This window comes from Diadema setosum, chromosome 9 (genome assembly GCF_964275005.1).
Source record: "Diadema setosum chromosome 9, eeDiaSeto1, whole genome shotgun sequence".
Classification (NCBI taxonomy): Eukaryota; Metazoa; Echinodermata; class Echinoidea; order Diadematoida; family Diadematidae; genus Diadema; species Diadema setosum.
The window spans coordinates 31,840,891-31,859,978 of NC_092693.1; the positions used below are offsets into that span (position 1 = coordinate 31,840,891).

General features: G+C 37.5%; 1 protein-coding gene across 1 annotated transcript; it reads right to left on the reverse strand.

The window, feature by feature from the left end:
- Window positions 1-9,869: 9,869 nt before the first annotated feature.
- Window positions 9,870-16,854, reverse strand: LOC140233310 (gamma-butyrobetaine dioxygenase-like). Its single transcript, XM_072313421.1, has 6 exons — window positions 16,579-16,854; window positions 13,734-14,113; window positions 13,252-13,357; window positions 12,535-12,737; window positions 11,354-11,520; window positions 9,870-10,045 (listed from the first exon to the last, which is right to left on the reverse strand). The coding sequence occupies exons 1-6, from the start codon at window positions 16,852-16,854 to the stop codon at window positions 9,870-9,872; spliced, it is 1,308 nt and encodes a 435-aa protein (XP_072169522.1).
- Window positions 16,855-19,088: the final 2,234 nt, after the last annotated feature.

Sequence of the window (19,088 nt, forward strand, 5' to 3'; positions counted from 1 at the left end):
ATCAAGACATGAACTACTGGAACATATAGCAAGCAAAAATATTCACATGCTTTTATTTTTACGCTGGTTTGTGGTTGCGCGAAGTGTGCGAAAATTTCAACTTTTACAGTAGCTGAGAGGAATTGGTCATCCTACTGACTTTCCCATATTCCTTCTCAGGTGACAAGGAGACATTGCAGATCACTGTCATGCTAAGCAGACCCTGGGGCTTGAACCCATGACCTTAAGATCTCTATGTCAACTAACCTACGATTGTACCACCAAACCACAATACCTCTACTTAATTCTGTAATCTGCCGTGAGATCTTGCCCACACTGAGCATGACATAAATGTAAGCTTACAAACGTTCACACCCAAAAAGTTGCACGAATTTCAATATATATACAAGATGTATATATATGTTTAAAAGTCTTAATTTTCTTTGCAGCATATTAACTGCAACTGGTTTTGTTGCACCATGGATAAGTTGCCCCAAAAGGAATTATCATTGTGTCATTTTATTGGATGACTCACAAATTTATCAAGCGGTCCACAGGGGAAAAAATTGTGGTTGATAATGGCAGGAAACATTTTGAAATGTTATCAATTATTGCATGATCATTGCACAGTCTGAGATACTCGTCAGGCACATGTCTAGAAATAATTTGTAGGTCATGTGGTTTTTGTCATTTATTTTGCTTTGCTCTTATTCTGTCTATTATAAAACAAGTTAGTATGTATTAAGGGTACCTCAATATCTGATCTAAAATGATCACTTTGCTGTCTATGTATCACAATTCCTCTGAATTATACAATAGCAGTTAAACTTACACAAGCTTCATATTAACAAAAAAATCAAAAGAGAGCTGAGGACATGCTTTAATTTTGTTGACAGTTGGCACATTTTTTTTTCTTGGAAATATAGAAAAAAACATATAAAGAATGCTATTGCAGTCTCTAATGTGTTGATAATCTGCATATTTCATTTGCATTTATGCATTTTTAATTTAGAATTACAAGCTAAAACAAAAACGCCATCACAATGTGAAGAGTTTTGTACACTGGAATTTCTTATCGCAGCTGACAGGAACTAAACTCAAGTTGGAAGTGTTTGCTGTGCCAGAGCAGTCGACCATTATCAATGCCATGGGGCAGAGGGTGCGTTCATGTGCTCTTAAGCTAACCAAGGCGAACCGAACTAAAGCGTGCCGTACTGAACTGTGCCAGATCTGGAGCGTTCGAGCACTGTGTTGAGAAAGCGTACCTCATGAGTTATTTATAGAAGAGGTCACACATTTTGTGCCAAAAGGGTCATTCACCTGGTATGCTTGAACTACTTACAGATGTCCAGAACAAAGAGAATGAACTCTTTGCATTATGATGTATATACATGTTACGTGCATTCTCACATGTGAACTTTTGGTATGCTTGTGGTACCCTTTTGGAGCACATCGTATAGTGGTCCACTTTTGGCTTGGTACAGTACGGTACGGTACACTTTAGGAGTGTTTGAGTGCTCCTCTGGCACTGGTACGGTACAGTACAGTTTGCTTTATGCACCCGGAGATGATGGTTGAGATTTGCGTTTTGTGCTTATTGGTTTTGTTTCAGTGCATTTAATTTCATGGTCAATTTCGAGAATGCATGTATATGTGTCAAAGGAGAAGAAACAGGAAGAAGGAAGGAGTAAAAGGTGAAACAGAAGCAGAAGAAGATTAAGAAACAGAAAAGCACTGGTTGACTTTCAAGACGAGGTACTGTGGGTATTCATGGGAGGCCCAATTAAATCGATCATCATTCACTGCCCACCAGGGTACATTAAAAAACCACAAATAACATCGGTCAGTGAATATATACATCAAAGTGTATGCTCAACGGTAATGGTTGACCTCCAGTTGAGATTCTTTGGCTCTGTGTTACTTACATACAGATCAGGGATAAAGCTGTATGCACTTCATGACGGGAATTCTTGGAATATATCCGAGCCGGGCCAACCTTACCACTCCATGGTATCCCCATGCTACCAGGGGGGTGTTTCATAGAGCTGTTCATAAAGTTACGAACAACTTACAAGCGACTGGTGATCAGTTCTTGTGCTGAATTATGGAAATTCTGATAAGTGTAGCACATCAGAACTGATCACCAGTCGCTCGTAAGTTGTTCCTTTCTTTACGAACAGCTTTATGAAACAGGGCCTTGGTCTTTAATAGGGCATAATGTATCAAATGAGGAGGAGGAGGAGGAGGAGGAGGAGGAGAATTACTCTAATGTGCTTGTGAAGCTTGGTATATTACACCATCGGTAAAAGGATAGCGGCTGGTAGACATTAGTTTTACTCACATGATGCAATGCAGAAAGCTTAACTCGAATATTGTTACAAACTCAGCACTCATGTAGTAGATAAGTACAAGTTTCCAAGAAAACTGTAGAAATGCAACATTTCTTTGTCAGTGTGGGAGGTGGGCTCTTGCTGACTTGGTTAGAGGTGTGTTCCATGCTAGATTGCAGAAGCTGCTCCCTTCTTTGCAAGTCTGCAATTTATCAAAACCTTTTGCTGTCCATTCCCTGCCACGTTTGGGAATCACTGCTTTGAATCACCATACTATGTCTCAGATTTACTACAAAGGCATGAATATATGCAACTGACAAAATTATGGTGATTTTTGTTTTGTATGAGAGTAGAGTAGCTGTGAAAGGTTTCAACACAAACCTCACTGGTGCTATTTTTAAGGAGTTTTGTGTTGACTTTTGTCAATGTCGGTCACACTACAGTAAAGAAGGTGACTGAAGTTTGATATGACTTGGCAAAATCATATGTTGGAAAAAGAAAAGGAAATATGTCGTGTCGATATTGTGTTTTTTTTTGTGACGAGTGAGTGAAAGACCTATAATGTTTTGGATTTGCTGTTATTGGCCACGCTGTTGAACAGTGATATCACTACTTGCACGTATGATCTTATCACATGTTTCACTTGATTGAGTTGCTCATTACCATGGTGATACAAATTGCAACTTTAGAATCAACTGATATTTTACTGCATGTATATATATGTACATCATTCTTTCAGTGCAGACTAGACTTATTTTGCAAGTATTCAGTGATAAGGACCACAAATGCAGCACCCCTCTGTAAAATGTGTTGCCATTTTATTACAACACAGATTGCCGATTCATGCAATGTTGCAAACGTTTTTAGACCTATTTCAGGGAGATTGTAAGTTTTTATGAAATTTGAAGGTGCACATTGTATCAGTCATTTGTTCTTTGAATTTAGTTTTGTTGCTGTGATGTATATGTATATAATGTTTGAAATTGTATCTTCAATTTGTTCTTAAGCAATTACAGAGTCAGCTATTTTGATTTACTTAATGTATACAAGAATTGTATTAATCACTCGCTGCCAAGGAAAATTTGTAAATAAGACTAGAAAGGTTCTCAATCCAGTCTGCAACCCCTGACTTCAGAATGGTGGAACAAATTTTAACAATTTATTGGTAAACTTATGCTCTATGTGCTATTTATGTAATGTGTGCTCATGTGTCAAAGTAATGTTTCTCAGATGTTGCAGAAAATTTTTAAGTGGACATGCAAACAGCTTTTTCCTTCATGATAGATGTAGCATTCTTTTGTTTTTGATCTTCAAGATTTTGCATCAATATCAGTTATTGATATGGTTTAGTTCTAAATCGTCTGTGCATCACACATTCAACATCAGCTTACTTTAGTCGAGTTTATTTTAGTTTTTAGTATGCATAGCTGTAAAGTGAAGGATTTTTTTTTTTTTTTTGCCATTCAGGGAGGGGGAGAACATTTTCTGCAGGGATTATATCGGTGTATTCACTTTTGTGGTGCTGGATATATTACTGTCACATAAAGACAAGTATAATCTAGCAGTTTTGTTCACTATCACATACTGAATACACTAAAAGCAGATGACGATCATGAGATGACTGCCACATGCTGATAGTAATCATTACACCAATCACCAAATGACAAAATAAATGTCAGTTTGGATGGGGGAAAACAGAGGTGCCAAATGTTACTGTTCTGCAGTATTTTGTACCCCCCCCCCCCAAAAAAAAAAAAAAAAGAAAGAAAGAAAAGGTACTGCAGGTTTTATGGAAAATGCTGCTTTCCCTGAAATTATATTCCAACACTACGTCTTTTGCCAGAAAGATGAAAATACTGGGGTTTTTTTTTTACTACCAAAAATACTCCTTTTCAGCCCTCAGAATATGGCAGTGTTGTTTACAAGTTTGGCATCCCTGGGAGATGTGCAGAAATGTGTGAAAAAAATTTCTTTGCAAGAATCCATTTTTTTTTTCAAAGAGTCCCAATTTTTGGCATCTTATGTTTGCCAACAGAGACTCTGACAGAGACTGACTTTCGAGGGTCTGTCAGAACATGAATTGTGATGTTTGTATACGCTTGATTCAATTTAACAACAAATACATGTGTATATGTGTTTACCAGAGTCCAGTCAAATTTTCCACAAAATGGGGGCTGCTGATTTACTGAAATTCATTTATGTATGATAATTATCATTTTGAAGTCTTTTTGTTTGTTTATTTTTTGGAGCTGCTATGCATGTGTTAGTTTTAGAATATGGGCCAAAATTGAGCGGGTACAGACATTTATAATGTTCTCTTTTCAAAATCTGCAATAAGGAGGCCCGGTCCACACTTACATTGTAAGTAAGTTCATCCATGCAGGCAGAACAGTGATTTTTTCCAAACAAACACTGCACTGTTACAGCTGCTGCTTTCATTGCCATTTATAAGTGTTTGGACTTTCCACATTAATTTTTTACCCAGCTCTGCCCTAGTTCAATCTTCATTATCCATGCTGTTGATTCACAGAAACATATTGTTTTTAAATTTGTTTTTTTTTTCTAAAAAATCTTTTCTTTTTTTTTTAAATATCATCAGTAGAGAAGAGAAAGTTACAATTTTTGTAGTTCTTTGTTTGGCTTTAAGAGATGTTACATCAAGACCACTATGACATGCAAGAAATGTCAGGAAAATCAATGACTTTTTTTTTTTTCATTGTACTTCAAGAATCCGGCTGTAAATCCACATCTTTTTTTTTTTAATTGTGTTATTGCATTTGCTTATCACAGAACAGAATACATTCATTGTTGTTGTCATTTTCTTTATTGTGTATGTGTGTTCGTGTGTGTGAGAGTTTGTTATCATCTCATAAATTGTATTTTAAATGTGATTTTAAACCAAGACCACAGGTTCCTTGAATAGCTTTACGTGGTTCCTTTTCTCTGCCCTGAGATTGTGAGTGGAGAAGTTTTAGGAAATTGTCTGATACCTTGTTTTATCCCAAAGAATTGGACAAAAGGGAGAATATGATGGGGAAAAAAACTGTAAATACACAAAAATTATGTGTGCTTGGTATTTTTGTAAGGAATAATGCATTATGTTCTTGATATTTTGATTTGGAATGACTGTTGTATTTGTTCATTTGTTCTTGCAGTCCCCCCCCCCCCCCCATATATATATATATATGTTCCCCTTGAATTGCCAGGTCCCAGTAAAAAGTTGTATTCTGAGTGGCCTAATTATACGGAATGACAAACACCGTAATCAGGTAATCATGGTAAACTTATCAAGTTCTGGCATCCGTTCCATGAAGAAGACTCCAACTTTAGGAATGCACAGTGAGATATGGCAACACAGACATTAATGTGATGTGTGTCTGCAGAGAAAAATGTGATTTTTTTTTTCTTTTTAGTTGTCTTTTCAGAAAAGGTTATTTTTCTTAATATCCAAGTGAATAAACAGCAGGCAGTGATATGTCTTTGCGGCCTGCAGAAGAATTTCTAGCATAGAGTTCATGCAGAAAGTCAAGCTTATAATTATCAAATGCTGGTGCACAATGATTCCTAGAACCTCAGTGTCACCGTTAGTGCCGTTCGCATTACAAAAAGTTTCAATATTTGGGTCACAATCAGGGTTTGAGTCTTTTTTAATCTGCATTCTCACTGTTCAAAAAAAAAAATTGCGAAATATTTTTGGTCACAAATATTTGCGAAGAGCTGACCTGCTCATGTATATGAATGGCATGCTTACAACGTCACAATGCCAATTTAATCCTATCGCATGCACCACAACTTGTAAAAATAGCAAGGCGTAACACATGCGGTGCATCGTGGGATATAAAATCATGAATTTATTTACAGTCAGCGTTTTCACTGTGCAACTTAATGTAATTTTGCACAAAAAAATCACACAAATTTTTGCTATTCAGATTGCAACCAAACTCTCACCAATAAAAGGTGTTATTTCTGTTCTCAATGTAAAAATTTATTTCAAAAATGTGTTATTTTGAGTGCAATGAAAACAGCGCTAGAGTTAGAAGCCTGTGCATGCTACAAACTAATCAAGTACACAGTGTTTCTTAATTTGGATTGAAAGTGGAGCTTGCACTCGAACAGCTTCTTAATTAGATATTAATTTGAAGAAAAAAAATGATAAGATTGCCTCAGTTCTGCACTCAGGTTTGATGTCAACAGTATTTTTACCATTGTGGGCAAAACCTACGGTAAGTACACAATTTTTTTTTTTTTAAATCCTTGTGCATCGAGATCTTGATGTAATTTATACACTCCACTTTACTTCAATGCCATGGTGTACTATTTGAAAAAACAAACAAACAAATAAACAATTGTACTGAGTACTTATGTGAATTCACAGCTGTTTTTGCATGCAAGTTTGTCACACACTGTGTTCTAATACCTGTCAACACTGAAATTGGAAAGTAAGGATGAAATCGGGAAAATCTGGATAAGATTTTACTGTATGAACATTTTATTCTCTACAAATGGATAGCAATTTGATTAGAGGATTTTCACATACACTGTATTCGTCAATATCCACATGCAGAATTTGTGTCCAAATTGTCTCATTGCAAATGATCAAGAGATTAAAAAAATCTTAATTTTTAAATTTCAAAGCTTATGATTTCACAAAGCCTACAAACAGTTTCTGAAATGAAAAATAGTTTTCATTATTTATAGAATTATATTTCAGGCATTCCTATTAAAGCAAATATGTCAAGAGTACATGTTTAATAGATATGTGAAACTGGACATGCAGTTTTTCATAGATACATGTGATTTTACTTTTTTTTTCCTTCAAAAATTATTTTATACTAAAGATGCTTTAAGTTATTTGCTGATAGAATGATTAGTTATAATTTGAGAGTGCAAAGGGGAAGATATGAAATGAACATAAGGTATCAACAGCCTTGTATTTATGAATATTAAATATGCCAGTCAGTGTGGCATGGAAAATTCTATTACAGAGCACTGACCAGTTGAATCTGCAGATTGTATCAAAAAGTCAGAAAGTCGAATAGATGTCAGAAAGTCTGAGCCCATCGATAATCAGATGATGTGCCAAGAATATCTTATTACGTTTCTGCTACATTTTATACCATTATCACAGAATATAATGCGGTCCATTGCAATACCTTGTACATCTATTATGTGTTGATATTTTTGTATGAAAATCTGTGTGATAGTGTTGTTTGTATGTGTCATCTTTTGTCAATCTGAACGAACGATTTATCTGTTTCCGGGTCGTATCTTGACGGTAATGGATGGAATGAAAAATGTTTGTGATGATCCATTCACATCTTTTTGGACTTTTATGTGTACATGTAATTATCGCACCTGTACATCGTAATTTTCTCTCTTATTTCAGTGGAAATGAAATATATGCATGACTCATGAATATGAAATAAATCTTATACCTGCACATGCAAAAAAAAAGAAGCTCTTTTCTTGTGTATTCATTTGTATGAATGAAGTCAAAACAATAAAGAAACAGAATAAGTAATTGTACAATATCAGCCATGCTGGTAAACATGTAATGGTAGAACGACATCACACATTCAAAATATCACACGGAGTACAATTATTATGATGGTAAATTAATTATTATATTTATAGATAGATTGTCATCTTTTTGTTTAACAGGTACACTCAATATATACATGAATTATTGCTTTCACAACATTATTTCATAATCGTGATATATGTACTGATTTTTTTACTAGGTAAAATTTATACTGCTACATACACAGTGCAGTGTGATGAATAACAATTGTCAAACAAAAGTACCAATAGAATCAAGAATCAGCAATGACATTACTGCGTACTTTCAATTGACCTTGTGCTCAGAAGAGGCATACTATCTGCTTGGAGATGAAATCAATCACGTTTTACTTGTGGATTACAGATTTTGTATTGTTTTGTTTTGTTTTGTTTCTTAATTCCCTTGATACATGAATAGAACACATTAAACAGACAAAAGAAAAAATAGCAGAAATAGTCATCACTGTGTAGCACCTTCTATAGGCCTACATACATTGTGCATTGCATGTGCATTCAGGAGCAATTCCTTGGTATGAATAATACATGTATATATATATATATATATATATATATATATATATATATATATATATATATATATATATACATATATATATATATATATATATATATATATGTATATATATATATATATATATATATATATATATATATATATATATATATATATATATATATCCCTAGTTGGCACCTTAGGGAGACATATTGGGGGGGGGGAAGTGTCTTCATTAGGGAGACAACTGGTCATTAAGGAGACAATTTTCGTGTCTCCATTGCGTAAACTGCCATTGAACATGTAATAATAAATTTGCATATAAAACAAATGGAAATGTCTTCCAAATGACCCATCTAGGAGTATATATATATATATATATATATATATATATATATATATATATATATATTGACTATGATTATATATGTATATGTATATATATTATTATTATCATTATTATTATTAATAATTATATTTTTTTACTGCAAGTTGGCCTGAAACACCCCATCTTGGAGAATGAGCAAAACACATTTACAATTCATTAATAATTCATGATCCAAAGGAGATATAAACTGAATAAGGAACTTAATTGTAGCGATACATAAAAAGTGAGCAAGAGGTAACAGAAGTACTAATAGGCTGTATGACAATGTCACAGCACAATACATGTACAATGTACATGACATTGTATGACATTTCTTAATGTATGAAATGGTTAGCACAATGCATAGAGATGTCACAGCACAATACATGGCATTGCATTTCTTAGTTTATGAAGTGGTTAGGTGTAAAGATTCAGCATTTTGCACCCTTTGCATTTGTTATTTGTTTTCAAAAGAGAATAAAATACATCAGTATGAAAGTCTCGCTCGAGCAAAAGCTCGAGCCTTTAAAAAATACATTTTGACATGGTCTCTTGATCATTGTTGGCCTTTCCTGTGCAGGCAAAAATTATGCAGACTTTGAAGTTTATATAACATTCAAGGATACACTTGAGAGACAGAAGGTTGTAGCATTAGAGGGTGTAACTGCTCTGATGGTTCTCATCTGACAATATAATGTAACATCATTATTATACCAAAAGGTACAGATAACATGTGAGGCAAAGAACGTGACGTGTGTTAAGAATTCCTCATTGTTTTTTGTTTTTTTCTAGTTGTTTGTATGATAGAATTTGCTGTTACTTTACTGTTACTTTTTAATCATTAACAGGAGATCATTATTTTCTGAAGGTGATATTGGCATAGAACACATTACTAGTATGCACTTTGTGTTGGAGTCGTTGGTGAAGGGTATTAAATGTGGGTTCTCTGATTGGGATTCGGGAGTCTTGTCCACTATGTTTTGGAAGACATAATAGATCCGATTGCAGTTGATTTTAGAATCTGTGGACTTAAAAAAAAAGACAAAAAGTTGCATATTCATCCAGAGTCGATGCTTTGTTGTCTACATTGACTGTCATGATAAAAGAGACGTTTTTAGGACTAGAATTCGCCCTTCATGCCCAGTTTATCGACTCGACTGCGCAGAACTCGCAGCTTGCTGTAAACCAGATCCCAGTCCATGTATCCCGTCTGTAGGTGGCGCTCTGATCCTTCATCCATGGTGAAGCCCTTACGTCCGTGCAGCACTCGGAAGTTATTCATGACGAGGATATCACCTGCGTAAAGAGAGATGGTATATGCATAATGTGTTTCCATTTGTGTATGTGAGAGGCAGAGAGGCATACTAGCACTACAATAATATATTGTTGTCACAAGTTGTGTATACTGGACGAGACGTCGCGACTGATCAGTCGCCGACTCGGAAGAAGATTAAAAAAAAAAAAAAAAAAAAAAGCTTACGCTCTCACCAAGATGGCGACTCCAGCGCGACTTCCGAGACTTCTCCACACAAGGCGATAACTCATTCTCCCGGAAGTCGCCGCGACGCGTCTTGGAGACGTCGCGACGTCTCCAAGGGTATTAATCAGTTGCGGAGACGTTTTCGTGACGTCTCCACATCGTAGCCGGTAGGCGGCCATGCGTCTCCGCAAGGTTCGTGTGGAGAAGTTTAGGAGACGTCACGGACAAAAGTCTCCGAAACTCGGCCGCAACTAGGAGACGTCGCGGAGACGTCTCCGCAACCAGAGAGACTCGAATCGCCACCAGGTCTCCACCCAGTCTCCAAGCCAGTGAGAAATCCATTTTACCAATCTCATTCTGGTATTTTTTTTTTCTTTACGATAAAGAATAGGCCTACTGCCATTTAAGATCATTGCATTATACCAAGGTGCGTCGTGACTTGTTGGCACTCGCGATTCACGCTTCGCATTTCCTTCCGATCGGGCTCGGTAAGGCATTGAGTGGATGGTGACCTGGGGATGCGGACCCATGATTGTAAACAATACCTGCCTCCCTGCCTTCCCAGCGCAGCGCCTCTGGATGCATCGCCTCGGTCGCAGCGTTCTAACGTCTCGCTCAGGTGATCACGCCGCTTATATTATAAAATACAAAAAATACATACAAAATACATTTCCTAATTCATATTTTGTAACTCGTTACAACAATAAATTTCATATAAAAGTTTTTGTTTTCATTACCTTCCGGGAATCCTCATAAGCAACAAAATTCTGTGCAGAATTCTCATATTTTACATGTATTTATTCTCATATTTGTTTGTATAGTATTCAACAATTTGCACATTCAATTCTTGGTACGTTTATGATGTACTTGTAGAATGTGTGATATGGAATCAAACAGACAAACATACATCTAATTCGCTAATCAGAAATGTAACCATTGTATCATGACACTTTAAAACAATGAAAAGTCGTTTGCAATGTGTCTTTGTCTCCTCTTCAATATAAGTACTGTATATCAGCTGATCACAGATATCTACCGGTGTCAACTGTTAACTGTTAACAATCACAATCAAGCCCATCTAACTATACATTGTACACACATTTGTTTTATCTCATGATGCTTACCTGGTTTCATCTTGTAGAGGAACATATTTTCCGGGTCATACAGCAGGTCGATGAAGAGCTTCATAGCCTTGTAAAACTTTCCCACTTTCTCCACGGGCATGCGCAGTACGGACGTCCGGGAATGGTTACTATACGAGATTTGTTCTAGTTCTCCCAGAGAATTAAGGCTGTTGTAAAATAGATTGATAAACATATTAATACGTAGAGGAATATAGGCCTGTAGATTACAATAATAATCTTTATATTCTCCATATATTTGCATATCTACATAATATGATATAAGACATCATTTCCCTTTCTCATAATAAATGACTGGACGCATGGACCTAGGTCCATGCTGGACGTAAGTTTTCTTTCTTTGCCAGATCTCAATACTTTACAGTAATAATTCTCCGTCACGAGCTTTCACTGGTCCAGAAGTGATATTGGTCTTTACATCACTGCTTGTATAGAAGTATAAAAACTGTTAGTCTGCAGATGGTGCGTAATAACGAACCTTCGGGATTACGAACCCTATTTCGTGTTCGGATTAACAAACCTTCGGAATAACGAACCTTCGGAATCTGATAAACCGTGTTTCATTTTCGGATAAACGAACCTTCACAATAACGAGCCTTCGGAATAACGAACTGTCAGAAAATTGTCCCCTAATTTGTCACATTGCAGTTTTTCGTTCGGCGACACTGAGAGCATAATTATACAAACATTCATGTAATAAATTTGTTGCGATTATTCTCTTTGGATTTCAAACGATTTTTGTTTCGTTTATGTGTGTGTGTGGGGGGGGGGGAGGCTGTTATATACTTGTTATATGGACAAGATGCCGTGCTGCTATAGAGTCCCAATGCCTATGGACTATCTCTTTTGTTAAGAAACAAATTAGGATGAATATTTTTATTACTTACTTACAGTAGTCTGTTGAAACTGCGGTCAGAAATTGAATTGTGAATGACATAGTACTAAAAATAAGCATGTAATGTATATGTTTGAGCGCGCACCTATACGATGTAAAATGAAAATATTGAGTAAGGGAATTCGGTGTATATCGCTGGGAAGAAATTCGAAAGAGAGGAAAAATGTAACAAATATTATTGTTTTTATCTAAGTTACATGTTTTATTTTGCTGGGTTTTTTTTCTGTTTGTCTTTGTTTTTGTTTTTGTTTTTTGCTTTTGTGTTTACCGGATAATCTTATTTCTGGCCAGTTGAAAGTATTTTCCGTGTTCTCGCAAACCATTCTGGTAGAACTCGACCTCCTGGGTGGAAAGAGCTTCAAATGCTTCCGGGTCCTTAGCCTTCAATCGAGTCGCTACGTTAAATCCGTCCACCAGAGTGCTGTCGCCTCCTACTCCTTTGAATTGCTTTATACAGTGTAATAGCTCTATCTGTAGGTGGCATACGTGGAAAACAGACGAAACATAATAAATTTGTATGTGTATTTGTCGTAGGTAAGTGGAGTAAATAAGATAGAGTTAATAGGAGTATGTTTATTTCATATAGGAACATGAATCAATGCAGGGTCAAATAAATGCCCATATTCGGCAATTACGGGCATGTGATTTACAAAACAATTTATTATCACACAATTTAAAAACTATTCAAAAAGTTTCTCTTCTTTCGAGTCACAGTCACCTATTTGGAGGGAGAAACAAACAAGTCAATCATTGGGGAAGAGGGTAGCACACGCATAAAATCTTTCTCTAAAACCGCTCTCTAATACTTCTTTACCAGCTGGTCAATTTACTTCTCAGTTTGCAAACACACTCCAGCTGCAAACAGTTCTGTATGCACTTGATAAAGGAAGTAGGCTTAGATGGTATATAATTATGGTTTAATTAATGTCTTAAGAGAATCGTAAGCTAGCTGTCCTGTTTATGAGAGAAATGACGTGACCCTTACCCCTGGCTGCTGAAGGTAGTAAGTGAGGTCAGTGTGAAAGTAGAGATTACCGGCCGTGTAGTCAGGATTGGACGGATCGGTTGGTGCGTAGACGGACGATTCAAGTCTAACAGAATGAACAACAAAGAGATATGTACCTATGGATGAAAGCAAAACGAAAATAAAACAAACAAACAAACAAATAAAACAACAGTAGTAGTGGTGGTTTTATGACATTGAATAACAATATAATGCTGCGCCAGTGTGTTATACTGCCCTCTTACGGGCAGTGTTTGAGATGTATGTCATTGTTGTTGTACAACCTTCGCCCCTTTCGGCCGGCAGTTTGTGTTGCTTGAGCATAATAAAGTTTGCTTAAACCTTAACTATTGTGACTGGTTATCCATCCCCGAACGATGTTCTTTTAATGGCGCTGTATGCCGCGAATGTTTCCAGTTTTACAGTAAACATTCCTTTATCATGCGTTTTAGTGTTTGCCATACCCGAAATTGCAATCTTTGAGGTAGCCCACGCGTCTCCCTATCTCCCGTAGCGTCCCCGTCCTTTGTGGCGCATTCTCAATCAGGGCCAGCCCGAGAACTTTGACTTGCATCAACCAATCACACATCACCTTGTCCGACGTCATGATTGCGTCATAGTCGAACTTTTGCAGACGGTTTGGTATGGTGTCCGAGTTCCAGATCACTTGCGGCATATCGATGAAGGGATCTGCTTTAGTGTCGAGGAACTGATGGCACCAGAGCCAGGCGGCCGGGTAGATGCTCGCGTGGCCGTCGCTCCACCTTATATTGATCCGTGAACCGTTCCCATCGACTCTGGCGTCTTCAATCGCGACGTTGATGTCGAGATCCTGTAAATTTGTCTGAAAAAATTAGCATAAAAGTACATACCAATGTGAAGAATATACATGGCACATCAAGAAGATGTAAATATCATTCTTGAGAGCGCATTAGGCGATTTTCCCCCTGCGCGACATTTCTTTGTTCAAATCAATTATGCCTACTTGAGAAAAACAACAATTATGCATTAAACATGGAGAATTGATATGTGCTGGCAGGCACAGTTATGGCGCAATTAACTTGACAGCAAAATTATGTCAGAGTAAGTAGGTTCTACTTCAAACAACCGATCTCAAATTATTTTGTTGACATTCCATTCTTTTTATAGCGATGATAAGACTGATGGCATAAAATTGTCCTTTCTTTCTTTCAACGTTTTGATCGATCTGCTAAAATCAGATGGAGGCAAATGCCATACTTTGAGGGTGCCAGGTTTTTAAACTATTGATTTTTAAAAGGGCATTTACTCTAGGCCCAAACGTTTTGATGTGGACTTAATGAATGCATGATTATCGTTGTTATTGTGGAGCTATAGAAACAACACACAAATATAAATTAAACATCTTATTACTATTCTGACGGAGGAAAGTCAAGTGCTCTTTCACTATGCTACAGAAAAGAATGAGAATGTCCCTGAATTAATTTCTTATTTTCTTTATACATCACGTATTGCAGATAACGATTAACAGTTAACGTTTATAACACAAACAACGTACGCGTAACTGTATGATTGTATAAGCTGACTTTTTAAATTTCAGCTATCAAAAGATTGTAGTCAAACATTACGGATTCCTTCTGTATTTCTGGTTTTTTTTTTCTCTCTCTCTCTCTTGAAAGTGATGAAACGACAAAAGAAGTAGCAGGTTTAGCTGGACGGTCCTGCAGACGAGCCTTTATTCCTTCTGCAAAGGCAGCGATTTCGTCACGGGCCGCGACATTGTCGCCGCGGAGGGCGCATTTTGTAAAATGGAGTACAGTAGCAAAGGGTCTAGAAACCCGAATAAGTTCAATGCAGACATTCACAATGGTCAAACATGTGGCAAGGTTGCAGATAAAGGTATACCAGGGAGGTGGGGCTACCTCCCTACAGGTGTACCAAGTATTCTATCTATTATCTAGATACTTTATCAGACAGTTCACCGAAAACAATGTCGCTGTATACACCGCATCACCGGGCAATCATTGATTTACATTTACGATTGTGAGGAGATGAATATAACAGGCATGGAAATACAACACATAGCTCCACGGTGTAAAGAGCGAGACGTATGTGAAAGGAACATACTGTTTACTGTTGTGCTATGTAGCGGGGTACTGGGCAGTTCCACTGAACATTACATATAACAATTGAGATGAACTGAAGATACCAATACACTCCTCAAGATCCTTTACCAATTTGCGAAGAAACTGCCCTACCTCGTCGGCTGAAGAATATACAAGGTGGCAAAATCTTCCACAAGAAAAAGTTGTATAATAAGGCCTACTATGTCAGTCTTACGTCTGTTCAGTTTGAATTCAATCTATATTTCACATGTTTGCAGATTTGGGACCTAGCGCAAGACAACAACACACTCGTACACAATAAGCGTAACTGCGAAATGCGAAACCGTATAGAGATAAAACACTAGGTCAACATGCAGTCTTTACGTACTTTGAAATTTCGCCTGCAGTTCTGCCAGATTGCGGTGAAAACTGACTCCTTCCAAAACGAGAACATTATAGGCCCCTCTGTATCTTAATATATATTAAGATACAGATTCTGACGGAGGAAAGTCAAATGCTCTTTCACTATGCTACAGAAAAGAATGAGAATGTATAATATATATATTATATATATATATATAATTATATATATATATATATATACATGTATATATATACAATCAATTGCACACTTGCATGTTCATATCTGTTTAGATTTCAATGAGACACTGAACTGTGGTTTATATATATATATATATATATATATATATATATACATGTATATATATTTATTCATTTATTTATATCTATATATATTAATCTGGGGCTTTGTTTTGATTGACAACTGTCATAACGATTCATCAGACGTTCAGTACTCACACTGGGAAGGTCGAGTCTTCAGCATATGCATTCAATGATCGTTGTTTTTTGTGTGTGTCCAAGTGTGAATACTTTCAAAAACCTCCATCGATGCACATGCTCAAGCTATTATCAAATTATAGTGACAACAAGGGATACCTATCGACCACCATTATACCATTTCACAGAGAGAGAGAAATCCAAATCGTTGTCACTGAAACTATAATTGAATAATATCTTCATCGCTCCCATCACTTCAATACGTTGTTTCAGCATATTCTCTGTCGATAACGAATGCTGAATTATTTACATTGTAAGACAGGCCTGTATATTAACAGACATATAACAGCCTATACATTAATAATATGTCCATAAAAATACAGCAAATAACAACGTTATGACGTAAATGAACATTAACAACTCTCACCCTTTTCGTTTCTGATTTCTCGTCAAAGCACTCTTCGCAGTGGCAAAAATCTCTCAGCCAAATGTAGGGATACGATGTTGACGAGCTGCAAAGTGCTGTCCTTGCCTTCTTTTCCGACGGCGACTGCACCGTCCACGGTTCCATAACGTCGTCGTCCCATTCTACTAGGAGCAATCCCGTCTTCGGCGACGTCTTCACGTACTTCACACGTCTACCGGACTTCCATTCCGACGTCGGAAAGAAGTTTGCGTCCGAGCGGTAAGCGGTAGTCTCCATGCTGGTTTTTCTTCGGTGCTGCAGGGATCGGTTATCGCTGCAAACCCTTCCAATATGCCTTCTATCGCAACAACACAGATGAAGCTCTCAGTGATATTTGTTTATTCCGACTGTTCGTGATAACGCGATTGCCAAATGCCTTTTTGTTGCTGTCATATTATGGTACGCACAGCCCTGCTCTCTCGCGTGCTGCTGCACTACCACCTTGGCATACACAATAGCTCCGCGGTATACAATGGAGTCATATACCTGGGGAAAACAAGAAGTGTTTTTTGTTTTTGTTTTTTCCGGGTGATATGGCTGGTCTCTCTCTCTCCGTTTGGAAGAGCATCAACCACGAGATCTAGGGTCCACACACAGTTTATGACCTAAAAACGATACTGTATTAATAATTTTTCACATGCTTCAGCTTTTTCACGCCATTATCACTATCCAACTTTGTCATGACTAATACATGTTATGAAATTACAGCGGGATTGTTGCGGTATGCAGGGGCGGATCCAGGAATTCCGTAAAGAGGGGGCGTGTTTACAAAATTAAAGGGGGGGGGGCGCACGCACCCCTCCCTCCATTTTTTTTCTTTTTATTTCTTTTGTTTCAACAAAAAATAAAGGGGGGGGGGGGCGTGCGCCGGTTGCGGTCCTCCCTGGATCCGCCCCTGGGTGCTGGGTATGCATGATACGACGATGGCACATTATTCTCGGTACAGGTGTATTCGCTGTATTACGCACGCTTCTTTTCATCGGTCCACGGCCATTCCCGCGGCGTACGTGCACGCACTGCTGAAATTAGTCAGCATTGTGTGGAATATTATCAGGGTATATGGTGGCTTTTACGCCGATTAAACATTCTAAGACATTGAAAATACCGTTCTGTAACCTACAAAGTATTGAACAGTATCGGTTTTGTTTTGTTTTGTTTTTGTTTTGTTTTTTGTTTTTTGTTTTTTAAATGAGGTATAAATGGTGACTGTGTGTCGCCCCTATGATAAACTCCGGGATTGCAAAGCACTCAAACATGTCAAAAGAGTGTAGAGGGTAAGAAGACTTCAACCAAGCAGCTCATTTCCACCCATATAGGGTCCGGACGATCGATGACCATCAAAATGTAATAATCTGTTCCTTTTGTGTCATTACAACTTCTCTTGAAAATTTCAGGCAAATCCGCTCTTACTTTATTTTTTTAAAGTTTTCTGCAAGCAGACAAACAATTAAACCAACGCCGGCAAAAACATCCTCTTGGCGGACGTAATTGAACTGATATCGCCCATGTACCACTTATCATGCTTATATCGTCATTTGGTTTGCTGTTAGCACAGGTGATGGCATCCAAATTCCAGCACCTCATTAAAAGCGTGGAAAAACAAGAGGGAATGATCTTTGATCTTGAGCAAAAGGTCAAAGCTGTTCAAGAGGAAGCTGCCACACTGAAGTCCAATGCAGAAAAAGATCATCAGCTGATCAGGAGTCTCCAATCCCAGCTCAATCAACAGGAGCAGTACTCCCGCAGGAATTGCGTGAGGTTTTTTGGAGTCCAGGAAACCAGCGAGGAAAACACAGATGCAGTCGTATGTCCCAAACAACAGCTCGGCGTGGACCTGATCGCATCTATCGCGATCGTGATGCCCAACCAACGCCAGGAAAAGCAAGACCAAGAGCTATCATAGTGAAACTGACGTCCTACAAGCATCGCCAGCAGCTGCTGAGAAATCGGAGGAAGCTCAAGGGTTCGGGTATGAGCATTTGTGAAGACCTCACAGACCTCAACCGGAAGCTCCTTCAAGATGCCTTTCTTGCCAGCAAAAAAAGAGACAGCAACATTCTCGCTGCCTGGTCTGTAGATGGAAGAATCCTGGTCTCTGTCAAAACAAGTGGAGGAAAGACTATGCGAAAGCAGATCCACAACAAGAATGATAGATTGTAACTACATTCAGTTGGAGGTATACTGTACACAGGTAAATTCTTTTAATTTGTATATAACATATAGTTCCGTCACCACATTATGATTTTAGTATACTGTTGTAATACGATATGTTTTAAATTCTCCAGGCATCACCCGTGCAATAAATTTTGTGCTTTTTTACATGTTATAGTTCTTTTATATTTATGCTATGCTTTGCTATTCTCGTAATGTCTTTTAACTCTGTACATGTATGTGTTACTTGTGACCGGCAAATTGATTTTAACCGGAATGGCAGTAGGCCTAATGGGCAGTGCTCAACTTGTTACGGCAAC